Consider the following 19106-nt stretch of genomic DNA (forward strand, 5'->3'; position numbering starts at 1 on the left):
TATATAAACTTAATTTTAATGGTCTCCAAGCTTTTTATTATTATTTTTTGTTTTCAGTTTTTTTTAATCAGCTGAAATAGCTGTTGTACATAATTAGCATCCATCCTGCGTCATACAGACTTGAAAACAGCTACTTTTTAAAACAGTTGTGTAAAACTTCTCCATGTCGGGAAACCAGTTGTGTGTGCGTGTGTGTGTGGTTTACATAGATTAACTATGAATTAGACAACAACACTGCAAAGCTGTCTTGCACTGACCTATCAGTGGAGTCATATTATTTCAACAGGGATGACAGTCAAAATGCATACACACGGAAGCCCAAAAACCTCGAAAAAAGCAATAACCCATCCATGCATTTTCTGAAGTAGCTCATTCTAGTTCAGGGTCACAGGAAGGCGGGAGCACATTAAAAGCAGCAAGATAAGAATTTAAAAAAAAAAGAAGAAAAAAGATAAATCCAGTTTGGACTACAACACTGAGCTGGAACAATTAATTTATAATAGTCGCTTTAAGGACAGCCCACTGCGCCGCGCTGTCCTTAAAGCGATAGTAACACTCCTTAATCTCTCATCAGCCGTTAAAATTTTCACCGAAAACTGTCTGAATTTCTCGAATGGTGTCCACTTGGATGTATGTGCCTTACAGTTCCTGAAAAAATTTTGATCAAGCAAAGCGGCAGTCTCTCAGGAAGAAGTCAGACAAATGAATTCCGACGAGGGGGGTGGACCAGTGCTCACTCAAAGCCTGCCCACAGGCGAATGACGCAACCGACACGTGAAAAAACTCACGCATGCGCACGAGGGTTCAAGCTTGTCTGACGCAATCACACGTGATTCAAATCCATATAGTTTTTGAAAAAATAAAAAGGTCGGTTTCTTTTCTAATAGACCTCGTATGTGTATATACAGTGAGGAAAATAAGTATTTGAACACCCTACGGTTTTGCAAGTTCTCCCACTTAGAAATCATGGAGGGGTCTGAAATTTTCATCTTAGGTGCATGTCCACTGTGAGAGACATAATCTAAAAAAATAAAAAAAATCCAGAAATCACAATGTATGATTTTTTTAATCATTTATTTGTATGTTACTGCTGCAAATAAGTATTTGAACACCTCCCAACCAGCAAGAATTCTGTCTCTCACAGACCTGTTTATTTTTCTTTAAGAAGCCCTCTTATTCTGCACTCTTTACCTGTATTAACTGCACCTGTTTGAACTTGTTACCTGTATAAAAGACACCTGTTCACACACAATCAATCACATTCCAACCTGTCCACCATAGACAAGACCAAAGAGCTGTCTAAGGACACCAGGGACAAAACTGTAGACCTGCACAAGGCTGGGATGGACTACAGGACAACAGGCAAGCAGCTTGGTGGAAGACAACAACTGTTATGATTATTTATTAGAAAGTGGAAGAAACACAAGATGACTGTCAATCTCCCTTGGTCTGGGATTCCATGCAAGATCTCACTTTGTGGGGTAAGGATGATTCTGAGAAAGCTCAGAACTACACAGGAGCACCTGGCCAATGATCTGAAGAGAGCTGGGACCACAGTCACAAAGATTACATTCGTAACACATGATGCTGTCATGGTTTAAAATCCTGCAGGGCAGCAAGGTCCCCCTGTTCAAGCCAGCACATGTCCAGGCCTGTTTGAAGCTCACCAGTGACCATCTGGATGATCCAGAGAAGGCATGGGAGAAGGTCATGTGGTCAGATGAGACCAGAATAGAGCTTTTTGGAATCAACTCCACTTACCATGTTTAGAGGACGAGAACAACCCCAAGAAAACCATCCCAACCGTGAAGCATGGGGGTGGAAACATCATGGATGGGGTCATGTATTGCGAGATTTTGGCAAACAACCTCCTTCCCTCAGTAAGAGCATTGAAGATGGGCCATGGCTGGGTCTTCCAACATGACAATGACCCCAAACACACAGCCAGGCCAACTAAGGAGGGGCTCCGTAAGAAGCATTTCAAGGTCCTGGAGTGGCCTGGCCAGTCTCCAGACCTGAACTCAATAGAAAATCTTTGGAGCAAGCTGAAACTCCAAACCTGAAAGTTTTGGAGAAGATCTGCATGGAGTGGACCAAAATCCCTGCTGCAGCATGTGCAAACCTGGTGAAAAACTACAGGAAACGTTTGACCTCTGTAATTGCAAACAAAGGCTACTGTACTAAATATTAACATTGATTTTCATGTGTGTTGAAATACTTATTTGCAGCAGTCACATACAAATAAATTGTTTAAAAAAAAAACCATACATTGTGATTTCTGGATTTTATTTATTTATTTATTTATTTTTTAGATCATGTCTCTCACAGTGGACATGCACCTAAGATGAAAATTTCAGACCCCTCCATGATTTCTAAGTGGGAGAACTTGCAAAATCGCAGGGTGTTCAAAGACTTATTTTCCTCACTGTATGTACATAAACGGTTCTGTCAGTTTAGCATTATCATAACTATATATATGCAGATGGGAAAAAATGGAAAGGCACACAGTTGACAGTGCATGTCAGAGCACAAAACAAGCATGAAGTCAAAGGAATTGTCTGTAGACCTCTGAGACAGGATTGTTTTGAGGCACAAATATGGGGAAGGGTACAGAAACATTTCTGCTGCTTTGAAGGTCCCAATGAGCACAGTGGCCTCCACCATCCATAAACAGAAGAAGTTGGGATCCACCAGGACTCTTCCTGGAGCTGGCTGCCCTTCTAAACTGAGCGATCGGGGGAGAAGGGACTTAGTCAGGGAGGTGACCAAGAACCCGATAGCCACTCTGTCAGAACACCAGCATTCCTCTGTGGAGAGAAAACAACATCCCAGAAGGACAACCATCTCTGCAGCAGTCCACCAATCAGGACTGTATGGTATAGCGGTCAGACGGAAGCCACTCCTCAGTAAAAGGCACATGGCAGTCCACCTGGAGTTTGCGGAAAGGCACCTGAAGGACTCTCAGCCCATGAGCAACAAAACTGTCTAGTCTGATGACACAAAGATTGAATTCTTTGGCGTGAATGCCAGGTGTCATGTTTGAAGAAAACCAGGCACCATATCTACAGTGAAGCATGGTGGTGGCAACTTTATGTTGTGGGGATGTTTTTCAGTGGCAGAAACTGGGAGACTAGCCAGGAATATCTCTGGAAAGATCTGAAAATGGCTGTGCATAATGCTGCCCATCCAACCTGATGGAGCTTGAGAGGTGCTGCAATGAGGAATGGACAAAACTGCCCTAAGATAGGTGTGCCAAGCTTGCAGCATCACATTCAAGAAGGCTTGAGACTGTAATTGCTACCAAAGGTGCATCAACAAAGTATTAGCAAAGGGAATTAATACTTATGTGTGTGTATTATATATTTATGCAGATATTAAACTTTTCATGTTATTATGGGGTGTTATGAGTAGAATTTTGAGGGGAAAAATATTTACTCCATTTTGGAATAAGGCTGAAACATAATAAAATATGGAAAAAAGTGAAGCACTGTGAATACTTTACGGATGCACTGAATACGCCAAGATAAGACAAAAAACAAAGAACACATTTAGCACATTTAGAAAAACAAAATTATAAATGCAACACTTGTTTTTGCTCCCATTTTTCATGAGCTGAACTCAAACTAAGGCTGCCACAAACGACTATTTTGATAGTCGACTAGTCAACGATTATTTTTGTGACTCGTCGGATCATACGTAATTTCATAAATTAAGCCCTGCAGCATTTTCCCAGAAACGTCAGGGGATGAAACCATGAATATTTCCAAATCAGTGACTATTTCTTAGACTTCATTTACATCAATCATTCAGAAATGCAAACAATGTGGTACTTTATAATAAATCTGTGTCAGGTAGGCAGTTCTCAAAAACTAAATGTCCATGCTGGAAGGAGACAAGTGAGGGAAGCCACCAAGACACAACTCTGGAAGAATGTTTGGCTTCTGTGGGTGGAGAAACTGGGAATAGTGCAACATTTTTTCTGTTGCATTTCTGAAATTACAGAACTGCTATAAAGAAAAGTGTAAACATTTTATTGTGTTTTAAAACTTTGTGGGGGGCAAATGCAAATAAACTCTTATAAAGGTGGAAAAAATACACAGACGTGTAGGCAAACTTTGATATAAACTGAACAGAACAATGCAGGCTGATTTGACTCTCCATATTTTTGTATAAATAAATCAGAATAAAATAAGAGGTAACTCACTTTGAAATAAATTTGGAAAATAACACCTATTAAAGTTCAGAGTTCTCACCTGCTTTTTGTGATCTGTGCCTCTGAACATCACTGCACAGCTTCTCCACAGCAGGGTTTTTTTAAACCCGGGTATGCGTAATTTTTGCTCAGTTCATTTATATATTCTCATTTTTTAAGGATGTTTTAAGTATATTTAACAGTTTATTTCATCTCATAAATTCAGTATACGACACGCACATGGTGTGAACAAGTCGGTGCCATCAGAACCGCACAGGTAGAGAAAGTTCAGAGAGTAAAGGCAGCTACACGTTTTTTTTTTTATTTTTTTAACATGTTCACTTGGGTTAAAATCCTCTCTCTGCTCCGCGCTTGCTGTCTCACGTGCACTGATGGTTCTCAGCAGAATGTAACATCTCGTGCCTCCGTTCAGGAATCTCCCTCCCCCACTCGCAGTCTCCAGCCAGTTGACTCTGCGTGTGTACGCACGCACACGTCGGTAAACTGCACATTTTAGACGGCTTTGAACAAGACGGCCACTGTTTTAATCGGCTGTCTTATCCAAGTTTGAACGTTCAAATGACGGCAGGACGGCTCATTGCCTGAAACTATGAATTAAGAAAAAAACAAAGACTTAAATAAAATAAACAACTCGTCAACTAATAAATTAGTTGTCGACGGTTTCAATAGTTGACGTAGTCGTGACTACTCGACTAATCATGGCAGCCCTAACTCAAAGATGTAATACATTTTCTATATACACAAAAGACCTATTTCTCTCAAATACTGTTCATAAATCTGTCTAAATCAGAGTTTGCCGAAATAATCCATCCCACCTCACAGGTGTGGCATATCTAGATGGTAATTAGACTGCATGATTATTGCATAGGTGTGCCTTAGGCTGGCCACAATAAAAGGCCACTCTGAAATGCTCAGTTTTATCACACAGCACAATGCCACAGATGTCACAAGTTTTGAGAGCGCGTGTGATTGGCTTGCTGACTGCAGTAATCAATCAATCAATCAATCAACTTTTTTCTTATATAGCGCCAAATCACAACAAACAGTTGCCCCAAGGCGCTCGAATGTCCACTAGAGTTGTTGCCCGTGAATTGAATGCTCATTTCTCGACCATAAGACATCTCCAAAGGCATTTCAGAGAATTTGGCGGTACATCCAACCGGAATCACAACCGCAGACCATGTGTAACACCAGCCCAGGACCTCCACATTAGAGCTGCCATAAATGATTATTCTGATAATGAACTAGTCACCATTTATTTTTGCGATTACTCAACTAATCGCATCATACATAAATTGCAGCTTTTCACACCAACGTGCAGCTGCTTTTATATAACCATCATTGGCTTCAAGCTTAAAGTGTTTAAGGTATGTGATAACTAAAAATAAAGATAATTAAGATGATAGTTCATTCAACTTTTACTTGGTAACAAAGTCATCCATTGAAGAGGAATGTATTTTTTTAGTACTGTAACACAGCGTTATAAATCATTAGCATTATCACATTACCTATTCAAACATGACATTGTTATAACATTACAGCAAACACATGTGTACTAAGGCTAATGAAATCATCATCATTAATGTTAACATACCTACAACCTCAATTGTGTAAAATATAAATAAAAACAGAATACAATGATTTGCAAATCCTCTTCAACCTATATTCAACTGAATACACCACAAAGACAAACTGATAAACTTTATTGTTTTGTGCAAATATTTGCTCATTTTGAAATGGATGCCTGCAACACATTTTAAAAAAAGCTGGGACAGTGGTATGTTTATCACTGTGTTACATCACCTTTCCTTCTAACAACACTCAATAAGCGTTTGGGAACTAAGGACACTAATTGTTGAAGCTTTGTAGGTGGAATTCTTTCCCATTCTTGCTTGATGTACGACTTCAGCTGTTCAACAGTCTGGGGTCTCCGTTGTCGTATTTTGCGCTTCATAATGCGCCACACATTTTCAATGGGTGACAGGTCTGGACTGCAGGCAGGCCAGTCTAGTACCCGTACTCTTTTACTACAGCTCAAACGTGCTGCTGTCGCACTCTGATCGCTTCCCTCATCTTTAATGATGAAATAATGCTGAATTTATGTGGAAACGATAGTTGCACAAAAGCTTCAAATATCTGTCGCTGAGATCAATGACCGGAGTGCAGTTTGAAGCAGAAACAAGGTAAATCGGTGAATTGCTGGTGACGCGCAGAAATTATGCTACTGAGCTCCAAAATAATAAGGCAGGGCGGACCGATTTTTAGGGGGGACCGTTCTGTCAGCAACACGGGATTACCGCTACTGCACATGTGTGTTAAGGACAGAAAGGCAGCAGAAGATACAGCAGCAGTTTTGAGAGAAAAACAAAGCTGAAAAAAAAAGAAAAAAAAAAAAACCCACAAACGATGACATCGATTATTAAATTAGCCACTGATGATTTTGATAACGTAATAGTGACTAGTCGACTAATCATGGCAGCCTGATCTAAATCCAGCATGTTTTTGCAAGTTCAAGAGGTCCTGTGACTTATAGCCTGGTGTGATTTACTGAAAAATCATGATTCTGTAAATTTCTGTAAATGAGAAACAAAACTTTAAACTGCCTTTTTTTGTTTTAAATAAATGAGATGGGGGGTGAGCTGCGTTTGCACTGGACTCATCTTTTTGTTATAACACTTCCATTCACTTATGGAAATGCTCCAAATGCAAAGAACTCCACACCTGAACCTGGATTATTTCCAACAGCAGAGCTGTGTTAATGGGCTCAAATCGTCCAATCCATGTGTGATAATCCATCATCAATTACTAAATGAGAAACCGGAATACTCCTAAACAGCAGACTCCACGCTGTGTGCAGAAACTCAATGCTCCATGCATGATGGGATGTGCATGGAGCACGTTTTGTGTACAATGATTAGTTCTTCCAAACAAAACAATCAGAACTGAAATCCATTGATAATTGAGGGAGGAAATACCACAAATTATCTGAATTATAAAAATCCACTGAACTTTAGACATGGTGTTTGGTGGTCTAAGGTGGAAAGTCTTTCCTGTGACATTTTCTGTGCCCTGACCACACATCATTTACAGAGGAATATGCCCACATGAGCACAAGTGGTCTCCCTATTTAGAGGATGTGAACCCAAAAAATGATAACTGCATCAGGTAGAAAGTAGCAATGACACCAGCGCTGGGCTGTATATTTCTTTACACCAAGTGTGTAATATAGGGCCCTGAATGTCAAAAGGAAAATGGATCTCTGCAAAGAGATTCATACTCCATATAAAAACAAAACAGGAAGACTAACTTGCACAATTATTCACCTAATTCAAGTTGGCTATTCCCGTTCAGCAGTAATTCCTGACTATAACCTGTTGATCTACATCAGCTGAGCATTTCTGAATGCTGCAATAGTACCGAAAAAGGTTTAAGCACTTCAAAATCTGAAGCAATCAAGTACTCCTATACTCCAGCAGTTGTCAAATTATGAGACATTACACACACAAGTGGAGGGCACAAATGACTAGGCAGAAAAATGTGAAGTGCAACTAAGAAGTCATTTCATGTGGGCACAGTCAAGAATTGTCTGCTTTTGAAAGCCATCAACACTTAAGACGGCAAGAATTGCTTCAATAAATAAGAATGCAGCTAATGTATAACTGCAAAAGTGTATCCACTGAAATGTTATTAGGTAAAATTAAAATCCAAGACACTCTCATCAGGACGTGTGTTAATGCACAGGGATTTAAAAACCAGATGTGCCATAGGAGAAGCCAGTGATGCTGATGCTATCTGCAAGAGTACAAGACAGTAGTGAGACCAGCTATGTTGTACAGCTGGCACGCCCAACCAGTCGATCAATCGTGGGCTGACATCGTTTAAGCTCCTATCATGTTTCCCTTAGATAATATTTCTCCATGTATTCCGTCACTACAGTAAAGTCATATGACACAGTCACCCTGGCAGCATGAATCCACACTCCCATAAACATATGCTGACACTCTGCGCGCACCTCTACAGAGTTGAAATTACCCCACCAAGTTAAACATTAGAAAGGAAATATGAGGAGGAAATGAAAGGAGGCAGATGAGTGGAAGCAGAAAGAGTTAAGAGAGAAACAAAGATTGGAAAACTGCAAGTGTGGAAGAGAGGCACAGTCAGACTTTGACCTACTTCACTTGCCATCATGACTTTTTCCCTCTGATAAAAGGCCAACTGTGCAAGATACAGACGCCTTGGGGAAGACTGCTGTTCAGCTACTTTAAATACAGCAAATATTTGGCCAACAGTTTCAGGTAACTACGGGAACACATATCCAAATGTGAACTGTAAAAAAGCTTCATCTCTAATTGAAGCACACAAACTTATTACCTTAATTGTGAAGAGTGAAACCACAGGTCATTATTACTGTAACGTCTATAATATATATCAGACTGACTACAGTAAAACTCGCCTAAACCACCATCATATAAACCAGATATTGACACTTACCAGACAAAAGCACACATCCCAATGCTTTTGTCGTCTTGTCCATATAATAACCACGGATTTTCACTCACATCGGACAAAACATCCTGTCCGATCACAATGCATTTCCATTTAAATCCCCTTGCATATACCAGACAGAGCAGTCTGAATGTGCCCAGTAACAGAGGGACAAGCACCGATACTTGCCAAGTCGAGGAAAGGGGGTACCGTATTTCCTTGATTAGATTTTTTTTTTCTAACCATGCTCACACCCGGCCGATGATTATTAACAAAATGGTTAACAGCATATGGTGTTAAGCTTCACACATATCCCTGGGTGTCACAAGCCACACCACTTTAGATCAGAGCCCTCTGTGGAGCGGTGAGCCTGTGCACCTGCTAAATGACGGAGACCACAAAGGGCTGTGATTTGTCACTTTTCCGGTTTCACTCCTTCCTCTCCAGTCATATTTTAAAAGTTTTTGCAGTGCGCAGACTGATTACATTTCGATCATGGATCAAATACATTTGGCAGATAAGTGCACAATTATGACCAATTTGACAGCACAAATTCAGAAAAAGATGCTCAAATGACCCGCAATTCATGGAGGGAAATTACACATACCGTTGGTATAGAGGTTGATGATTCTATAAAGAAGTGGAGCTCATTGAGGGGCAAATTAATACAGAAAAAGCCGCTGTTACTGTGGTAAATTGCATTAAGATGCTGGTCATGCGCACTTTGATGTCATTGCATGGTCACCGAGTTAAGGAGTTGGAGAAGCATAAATCAGGCTTTCGGATTTTAAGGAACCACTCTACGGCAGACTTGGAAAAAAGAGTGGCTCGACCAAACATAATCTTTTTCATGCACATAATGCCTGGCGCTTATTTAAGGCAGGTTTTTATTTCTTTTCATTACTACTCCAAACACACAAAGATGGGATATTAGTTGAACACTCCCGTCTGTGGTTGCTGCAACTGAAAGAATGAGATATTAAAATTTTCTCAAGAACTGATCTAAGCAAATATTAATGCTGATATGAATTGGCTGAACCCCCCCCCCCTCCCCATTTATGTCTTTCTTTGAAACCCAGGTTTTCTTTTACACTTACTGCTCAATGATGTCACAGTCAGGTTAAATGGCTTATTCCAATAAAGGGACACGGAGGAGCTGGAACCTATCTCAGCAGTCACTGGATGAGAGGCGATGTACACCCTGGACAGGACACATCTGTCACAGGGCCACATACAGTATACATACAGTATAGAAGGACAAAAACAGTCACATGCGCACACACACCCAATGTAGAGTCACCAAATCACCTAACCTGCATGTCTTTGGAAGTGGGCTGAAGCTGAAGTACCTGGAGGGAACCCATGCAAACATGGAACGAACATGCAAACACCACACAGAAAAGCCCCAGGTGGGAAGCGATTCCATGACTTTCTTGCTGTGAGGCAAGAGCACTAACCCATCACGTTGCCCTAAATTTGGTAATGGCAAATTTTAAAATAAGTGAAACTTCTGAAGCAAGGGAGTGAAGCAGATGAGGCGGGGGAATTTTTATTTCTAACTTGAGATGGTAATATTTGGTGCATTTTTACACAAAAAAAAAAAATCATCAAAATGTAAATGTGAAATATGGTAAATTTTCAATGTAATCATAAATATCCCAACATACAACAAACACAAATTACACAGTGAAAACAAAGAAAAATTTAGTCAATAATGACTGCAGTATTACTTTTTGGAGAGGCCAAAAGAAAAATAAGTTTTAATATTAGTACTGTGCTACAATACTACCCGCCCCTACCCATTCTCCATGTAATATGGAGTTGCATCAGGAAGGGCATCCGTCGTAAAACTTGTGCCAAATCAACATGTACAGCCACCTTGGATCTGTTGGGGTGACGCAAGTGAAAATTAAGGGAGAAGCTGAATTGTGCTACAATTTATGATATCAGTAGATGTCAGTATGATGATGAGCTGCTGTGGTGACACATAATAAAACAGATTACCTTTCAAATAATGACGCTTTTAGCGACTTCTACAGAGAACTACTCTAAAAAGAGACAGTCTAAGCTCATTAAATCTAACAATGCTCAGCAATGTTTTCTTTGACCCAGCTTTTACCAACAATAATATGGTGAGGCAAGCTTGCCCTAACTCAGTGTTAACATGGCAGTCGAACTGTGAGTCGACTAATGCACGCTTCAAACATGATTGTACAGATGCTGGCTGTAGGCCCATTTCTGCTGCAGCCACAGTTGCTTTCAGCGTTTAAACCTCCACTCTCTGTATTGAAGAGGACACAGAAAACTAGTGCAGTCACATTTTTCTGAATTTCAATATCAACTTGATCCCAAATTATTGGTTCTTGTGACCTTCATTCATTCATTTTCTGTTGCTTATCCTGATCCAGATCATGGTGGCAGTACACCAAGCAGCTCACGCTATACTTCCCTATTCTTGGCCAAGTCCCCTAACTCTTCCTAGGGGATCCCGAGGCATTCCCTAACCAGCTGGGAAGCATAATCCCTCTAGCATGTCCTGGGTCTTCTCTGGGGCCTCGTCTCAGTTGGCTGGGCTTGAAAGACCTCCCTCAAAAGTTCAACTACAATTTGCCAGAAGGTACATCTGATATGTAAGCCTCGAGCTGATGTTTTGGTTAAAAAAAAATCCTCCTCTATATCTCTTCATTATGAAGCTGTACAACTGGGGATACAAAATGCAAAACATGCACTACACACAATTTCTCCAATCACAGCCACAGAAGCCTATAACTTCTTCTGGGTTGTCTGGTTGTCTTGGTGGCTTTCCTCACTCTTCTCCTTCTTGCACAGTCACTCAGTTTTTGAGAACTGTTTACTCCACACAGATTTACCATAGAGTGCCATACTATTTGTATTTCTTCATAATTGATGTAAATAAAGCCTAAGACATATTCAATGACTTGGAAATGTTCATGTAGCCATTCCCTCACTTGTCTAAAGAAAACTGGCAATAAAACTGATTATTTACAAGTATTATACCAAAGTGGCCCATTACTTATGCAACCCATCATCTTGGCTTTTATATTTTTAATTAATTTATATCAAGTTGTGGAGATTTGCCTTGATTATATCAAGTTGTGGAGATATGCCTTGAGTTTGAGTTTAAGGAAGATAATTTTAGAAATTTTTATATTGAGAAGCTTGATTTACTTTTAGTATTTGAAATGGCATAAACAAATTAAAATATATGAAATACCAAGGGGTTGAATACTTTTGCAAGGCACTGTACCGACAGATAAATCTCATTTCCTCCACTGGTATTCGCAGATGTATTCTTTTGGTCATTACCCAAAGTTCATATGTTAGGACAGGAGCATAAAACAACTGTTAAATTGAGAGAGTCACCAACTCCTTCACCACAACAGTCCAGTACAGCGTCCATAAAATATCAGACATAGCCCCTGTCTATTGATCTCACACTCCAACTTACCCCCATTCCTGATCAAGACCCCAAGATACTTAAACTCCTCCACATGAGCTAATAACTCTCCTCCAACCCAGAGGGGGCAATCCACCCTTTTCCTACAGAGGACCATGGTCTCAGATTTGTCGGTGCCAATTCTCATTCCAGTCACTTCACACTGCTTCAAATACACTTAGTGCACATCGGGGGTCACCCCCAAAAAGCAGGGATGCAACTCTGAGGTCACCCAACTGGACACCCTCTGATCACTGACCGCACCTTGAAATCCCATCAGTGAACATGACGAACAGGATTGTTGACATGGGGCAGCCCTCGCAGAGTCCAACGCCCACCAGGAAAAGGTCTGACATAATGCCAAGAATGTGGACATGGTGCACATTCAACCTTTCGTTTAATATTTTAAACTTGGACTTATTTCTATATGTGCCTTTCTATTCAACAAAGTGATGGTTCTCCGCTCATTTGGAACTCCAGGTGTTGGTCCCTTAAGATGTGGGTCCCTCTAGCAAATTGCAGCTAAAATTTCACATCTTTTTAGTCAAGTCCTTTGAGTAAAGCAGGTAGCTCAGTAGATAAGGGGCTGGTCTTCAAATACGCAGATCTAGGGTTGAATTTTGCTTATGCTGTGTGTGCCTGGTGGTTGGCTCTCACTGCGGTATTGTATCACTTCCTGTTCCGGAGCACAGCGGTGTTTTTCTGTATCTGTTAGCTGTTTAATCTGCGCAGTTAGATTGATCTAGTTATCTAGATTACGATTTGTTTCCCAGTGTAATCTTTACGTGCCTTAACTAAAGCACTCCTTCTGCTGAATCACCTCTAAATTATTTACACATTATTCACTTTGCGTATTTTTAGGAATCCGACGACACACCCGCCGAGGATCAAACTCTGGTTATTGGCGACTCTGTTTTGCGAAATGTGAAGTTAGCGACACCAGCAACCATAGTCAATTGTCTTCCGGGGGCCAGAGCAGGCGACATTGAAGGAAATTTGAAACTGCTGGCTAAGGCTAAGCGTAAATTTGGTAAGATTGTAATTCACGTCGACAGTAATGACACCCGGTTACGCCAATCGGAGGTCACTAAAATTAACATTAAATCGGTGTGTAACTTTGCAAAAACAATGTCGGACTCTGTAGTTTTCTCTGGGCCCCTCCCCAATCAGACCGGGAGTGACATGTTTAGCCGCATGTTCTCCTTGAATTGCTGGCTGTCTGAGTGGTGTCCAAAAAATGAGGTGGGCTTCATAGATAATTGGCAAAGCTTCTGGGGAAAACCTGGTCTTGTTAGGAGAGACGGCATCCATCCCACTTTGGATGGAGCAGCTCTCATTTCTAGAAATCTGGCCAATTTTCTTAAATCCTCCAAACCGTTACTATCCAGGGTTGGGACCAGGAAGCAGAGTTGTAGTCTTACACACCTCTCTGCAGCTTCTCTCCCCCTGCCATCCCCTCATTACCCCATCCCCGTAGAGACGGTGCCTGCTCCCAGACTACCAATAACCAGCAAAAATCTATTTAAGCATAAAAATTCAAAAAGAAAAAATAATATAGCACCTTCAACTGCACCACAGACTAAAACAGTTAAATGTGGTCTATTAAACATTAGGTCTCTCTCTTCTAAGTCCCTGTTGGTAAATGATATAATAATTGATCAACATATTGATTTATTCTGCCTTACAGAAACCTGGTTACAGCAGGATGAATATGTTAGTTTAAATGAGTCAACACCCCTGAGTCACACCAACTGTCAGAATGCTCGTAGCACGGGCCGGGGCGGAGGATTAGCAGCAATCTTCCATTCCAGCTTATTAATTAATCAAAAACCCAGACAGAGCTTTAATTCATTTGAAAGCTTGACTCTTAGTCTTGTCCATCCAAATTGGAAGTCCCAAAAACCAGTTTTATTTGTTATTATCTATCGTCCACCTGGTCGTTACTGTGAGTTTCTCTGTGAATTTTCAGACCTTTTGTCTGACTTAGTGCTTAGCTCAGATAAGATAATTATAGTGGGCGATTTTAACATCCACACAGATGCTGAGAATGACAGCCTCAACACTGCATTTAATCTATTATTAGACTCTATTGGCTTTGCTCAAAAAGTAAATGAGTCCACCCACCACTTTAATCATATCTTAGATCTTGTTCTGACTTATGGTATGGAAATAGAAGACTTAACAGTATTCCCTGAAAACTCCCTTCTGTCTGATCATTTCTTAATAACATTTACATTTACTCTGATGGACTACCCAGCAGTGGGGAATAAGTTTCATTACACTAGAAGTCTTTCAGAAAGCGCTGTAACTAGGTTTAAGGATATGATTCCTTCTTTATGTTCTCTAATGCCATATACCAACACAGTGCAGAGTAGCTACCTAAACTCTGTAAGTGAGATAGAGTATCTCGTCAATAGTTTTACATCCTCACTGAAGACAACTTTGGATGCTGTAGCTCCTCTAAAAAAAGAGAGCTTTAAATCAGAAGTGCCTGACTCCATGGTATAACTCACAAACTCGTAGCTTAAAGCAGATAACCCGTAAGTTGGAGAGGAAATGGCGTCTCACTAATTTAGAAGATCTTCACTTAGCCTGGAAAAAGAGTCTGTTGCTCTATAAAAAAGCCCTCCGTAAAGCTAGGACATCTTTCTACTCATCACTAATTGAAGAAAATAAGAACAACCCCAGGTTTCTTTTCAGCACTGTAGCCAGGCTGACAAAGAGTCAGAGCTCTATTGAGCTGAGTATTCCATTAACTTTAACTAGTAATGACTTCATGACTTTCTTTGCTAACAAAATTTTAACTATTAGAGAAAAAATTACTCATAACCATCCCAAAGACGTATAGTTATCTTTGGCTGCTTTCAGTGATGCCGGTATTTGGTTAGACTCTTTCTCTCCGATTGTTCTGTCTGAGTTATTTTCATTAGTTACTTCATCCAAACCATCAACATGTTTATTAGACCCCATTCCTACCAGGCTGCTCAAGGAAGCCCTACCATTATTTAATGCTTCGATCTTAAATATGATCAATCTATCTTTGTTAGTTGGCTATGTACCACAGGCTTTTAAGGTGGCAGTAATTAAACCATTACTTAAAAAGCCATCACTTGACCCAGCTATCTTAGCTAATTATAGGCCAATCTCCAACCTTCCTTTTCTCTCAAAAATTCTTGAAAGGGTAGTTGTAAAACAGCTAACTGATCATCTGCAGAGGAATGGTCTATTTGAAGAGTTTCAGTCAGGTTTTAGAATTCATCATAGTACAGAAACAGCATTAGTGAAGGTTACAAATGATCTTCTTATGGCCTCGGACAGTGGACTCATCTCTGTGCTTGTTCTGTTAGACCTCAGTGCTGCTTTTGATACTGTTGACCATAAAATTTTATTACAGAGATTAGAGCATGCCATAGGTATTAAAGGCACTGCGCTGCGGTGGTTTGAATCATATTTGTCTAATAGATTACAATTTGTTCATGTAAATGGGGAATCTTCTTCACAGACTAAAGTTAATTATGGAGTTCCACAAGGTTCTGTGCTAGGACCAATTTTATTCACTTTATACATGCTTCCCTTAGGCAGTATTATTAGACGGTATTGCTTAAATTTTCATTGTTACGCAGATGATACCCAGCTTTATCTATCCATGAAGCCAGAGGACACACACCAATTAGATAAACTGCAGGATTGTCTTACAGACATAAAGACATGGATGACCTCTAATTTCCTGCTTTTAAACTCAGATAAAACTGAAGTTATTGTACTTGGCCCCACAAATCTTAGAAACATGGTGTCTAACCAGATCCTTACTCTGGATGGCATTACCCTGACCTCTAGTAATACTGTGAGAAATCTTGGAGTCATTTTTGATCAGGATATGTCATTCAAAGCGCATATTAAACAAATATGTAGGACTGCTTTTTTGCATTTACGCAATATCTCTAAAATCAGAAAGGTCTTGTCTCAGAGTGATGCTGAAAAACTAATTCATGCATTTATTTCCTCTAGGCTGGACTATTGTAATTCATTATTATCAGGTTGTCCTAAAAGTTCCCTAAAAAGCCTTCAGTTAATTCAAAATGCTGCAGCTAGAGTACTGACGGGGACTAGAAGGAGAGAGCATATCTCACCCATATTGGCCTCTCTTCATTGGCTTTCTGTTAATTCTAGAATAGAATTTAAAATTCTTCTTCTTACTTATAAGGTTTTGAATAATCAGGTCCCATCTTATCTTAGGGACCTCGTAGTACCATATCACCCCAATAGAGCGCTTCGCTCTCAGACTGCAGGCTTACTTGTAGTTCCTAGGGTTTGTAAGAGTAGAATGGGAGGCAGAGCCTCTACTTTTAAGATTAGGCTTAAAACTTTCCTTTTTGCTAAAGCTTATAGTTAGGGCTGGATCAGGTGACCCTGAACCATCCCTTAGTTATGCTGCTATAGACGTAGACTGCTGGGGGGTTCCCATGATGCACTGTTTCTTTCTCTTTTTGCTCTGTATGCACCACTCTGCATTTAATCATTAGTGATCGATCTCTGCTCCCCTCCACAGCATGTCTTTTTCCTGGTTCTCTCCCTCAGCCCCAACCAGTCCCAGCAGAAGACTGCCCCTCCCTGAGCCTGGTTCTGCTGGAGGTTTCTTCCTGTTAAAAGGGAGTTTTTCCTTCCCACTGTAGCCAAGTGCTTGCTCACAGGGGGTCGTTTTGACCGTTGGGGTTTTACATAATTATTGTATGGCCTTGCCTTACAATATAAAGCGCCTTGGGGCAACTGTTTGTTGTGATTTGGCGCTATATAAAAAAATTGATTGATTGATGCTACATGTCTGTCCTTGGACAAGATGCTTCATCTACATCCAGTCCACTCTGCTGTAAATGGGCACCAGTCTTGGCTGAGAAAGTAACTTGCATCAGAATAGTTTCCTGCCCAGAGGACATCATTGACTCTTATCTGCTTCACTGGCACCAATCAGCCTTAGGGCCAATCAAAGACTTACTTCTTGGTACTGCTGTAACTGGTAAAGGAACAGATGTTTTCTCCAGTCACAACCAGAGAGGTTGAATGAGCATGATTCTTACTTTCATAGATGTGCTTCTCAGCCGGGCATGGTTTATAGCCGTAAACGATCGTGACCTGGTAAGATGTGTATCTCATTTGAAAACAAATGTGATCAAGCATGTGGTTTGATGACTTTACGCATCAGCATTATTCCACATGCAAAACAAACGTGGCTCACGCAAAATTTTAAGTAATTTAACCACAATTGCCGTGCTTCCGGGCAACAACCTGTTGATGCCTTGGCGTGCATGACAACATTACAGGCTTAATGGAAATGCATGGTATGACCAAATTACGTCAAAGCTAATAGAAGAAAAAGTGAATTTTCAAACATAATAAAAATCACGCCATGGCAGTGATAGAATATCCTGGTACATCAGGGACACCCTCCCGACCCACGGTAAATTTTCCAAGGTATGAACAAGGTTTCAAACAGTAACCTTCCAGGATGAGTAATGCAGAGCCCAGTGGTGTCTTGGAAGTTCCCCCCTCACTACTCTGCTTTGTTTACTAGCATTCCATTTTCAAACTAAGCCTTCTTCAAACCAAAGTAATATAATCCCACACTGTTGGTATTCATTACTGAATTAGTCTAACGCCATGTTGTTTATTACTGAATAATTTTGAACTCTAAAACATGTGCTGTGACTTGTAAGTGTTCATTTAACCATCCCTTAACTTGCTTAAAACCTGTAAGTAAAACTGATATGCTTAGTGGAATATTTAATCTTTGGTTGTATTGTGTTAAAATCTGGAGACTGTGTTTTCAATATAGCCTTCCTTAAACATGTTTTTTTATTTACAAGAGGAAACTCTGCTTCCTAGTTTGGGCATGATCCAATTACTGACTTTACATCATTTGACAGTTCAGTGGTACAGCACACAGACGTGCACTCGCTTATATTATATATATATACGGCTTTGAGAAATATGAACATTTATACAGGAAAATGTAGATTAAGTTTCCACTCGACAGCTTACTTTTTTTTTGTTTCGTACAGTACAAATAAAAATGACAAAAGAGCGATACATAGATAACATCTCACTCTGATTTTAAAAGTATCCCTGATGACAGTTACATATTTTTCATAGTAGTTACGTGTCAAATAACGTTTTCCCAAAACGGTGTTATCCTTACATATCATTAAATAATTAAGGAGGCCCACCAGGCTGTTTACGACACTAAAAGAGGATTACCTATTTAGTTTTTTCCAAATTTAACATTTCCTTACCGCTTTCAGCTGCTCCAGTCGGTCCTTCATTGTGTCAGGAAGATAGTTCTGAAGAGTAAAACAAAAAATATCTAACAAGATTCTGCGGAAAATAAATTTAAAACTTGTTATAACCGCGAAATTCCTCAGCCATCTGGCAGGCTAGCCGAGTGACGAACAGCTACACCGTCAGCGAGAAATACAATTAAAAAAATTAAGTCTCGACGGAGGTGTCTGACAGTCACTTTTTCAGAAAAAAAAACATTGTTTTCCCATAAAATGTTTTTCCCCCCTCCCCCTCTTTGCTAAATCTCCCAGCTCTAGGGATTAAAATAACAGTTGTTCGGAGCGGGATAATCTGCCTCCTCTCCGGCCACTAATCATTCTAAAACGTACTCGGCTTTGCGCGTGCGCACACATCCCTGTCGGATGAAACCACGCCCAGAGCACCTGCATTGTGATGCGTTCATGAGCTGCGGGAATAATTTTGTGCTGGGTGAAGAACGGGAGGGTGGGAAATCAGGGAGGAAATGTACTAAATTACTTCAAACTAAATGAGTATGAAGAAAGAAGCGCACGGTATGCATACTGCTGCCAGAATAACCAGCATGATTACCTGATTTAAAGAAAACTCAACCTAATTGTACATGATCTATGTAGTGTGTAAACAAAGACAAACTCGATT

General features: G+C 40.3%; 1 protein-coding gene across 2 annotated transcripts in view; it reads right to left on the minus strand.

The window, feature by feature from the left end:
- Window positions 1-18795, minus strand: part of stx3a (syntaxin 3A) — a 66456-nt gene extending 47661 nt beyond the window's left edge. The window contains exon 1 of one of the 2 annotated variants that reach the window (XM_034181356.1): window positions 18443-18795. In XM_034181356.1, the coding sequence (XP_034037247.1) occupies window positions 18443-18472 (30 nt within the window). In that variant the 5' untranslated portion in view covers window positions 18473-18795. The remainder of the gene's footprint in view (window positions 1-18442) is intronic. The other variant, XM_034181355.1, reaches the window with a different exon arrangement.
- Between the last annotated feature and the right edge of the window lie 311 nt (window positions 18796-19106).

The sequence above is a fragment of the Thalassophryne amazonica genome, chromosome 11 (assembly GCF_902500255.1).
Source record: "Thalassophryne amazonica chromosome 11, fThaAma1.1, whole genome shotgun sequence".
Taxonomy (NCBI): Eukaryota; Metazoa; Chordata; class Actinopteri; order Batrachoidiformes; family Batrachoididae; genus Thalassophryne; species Thalassophryne amazonica.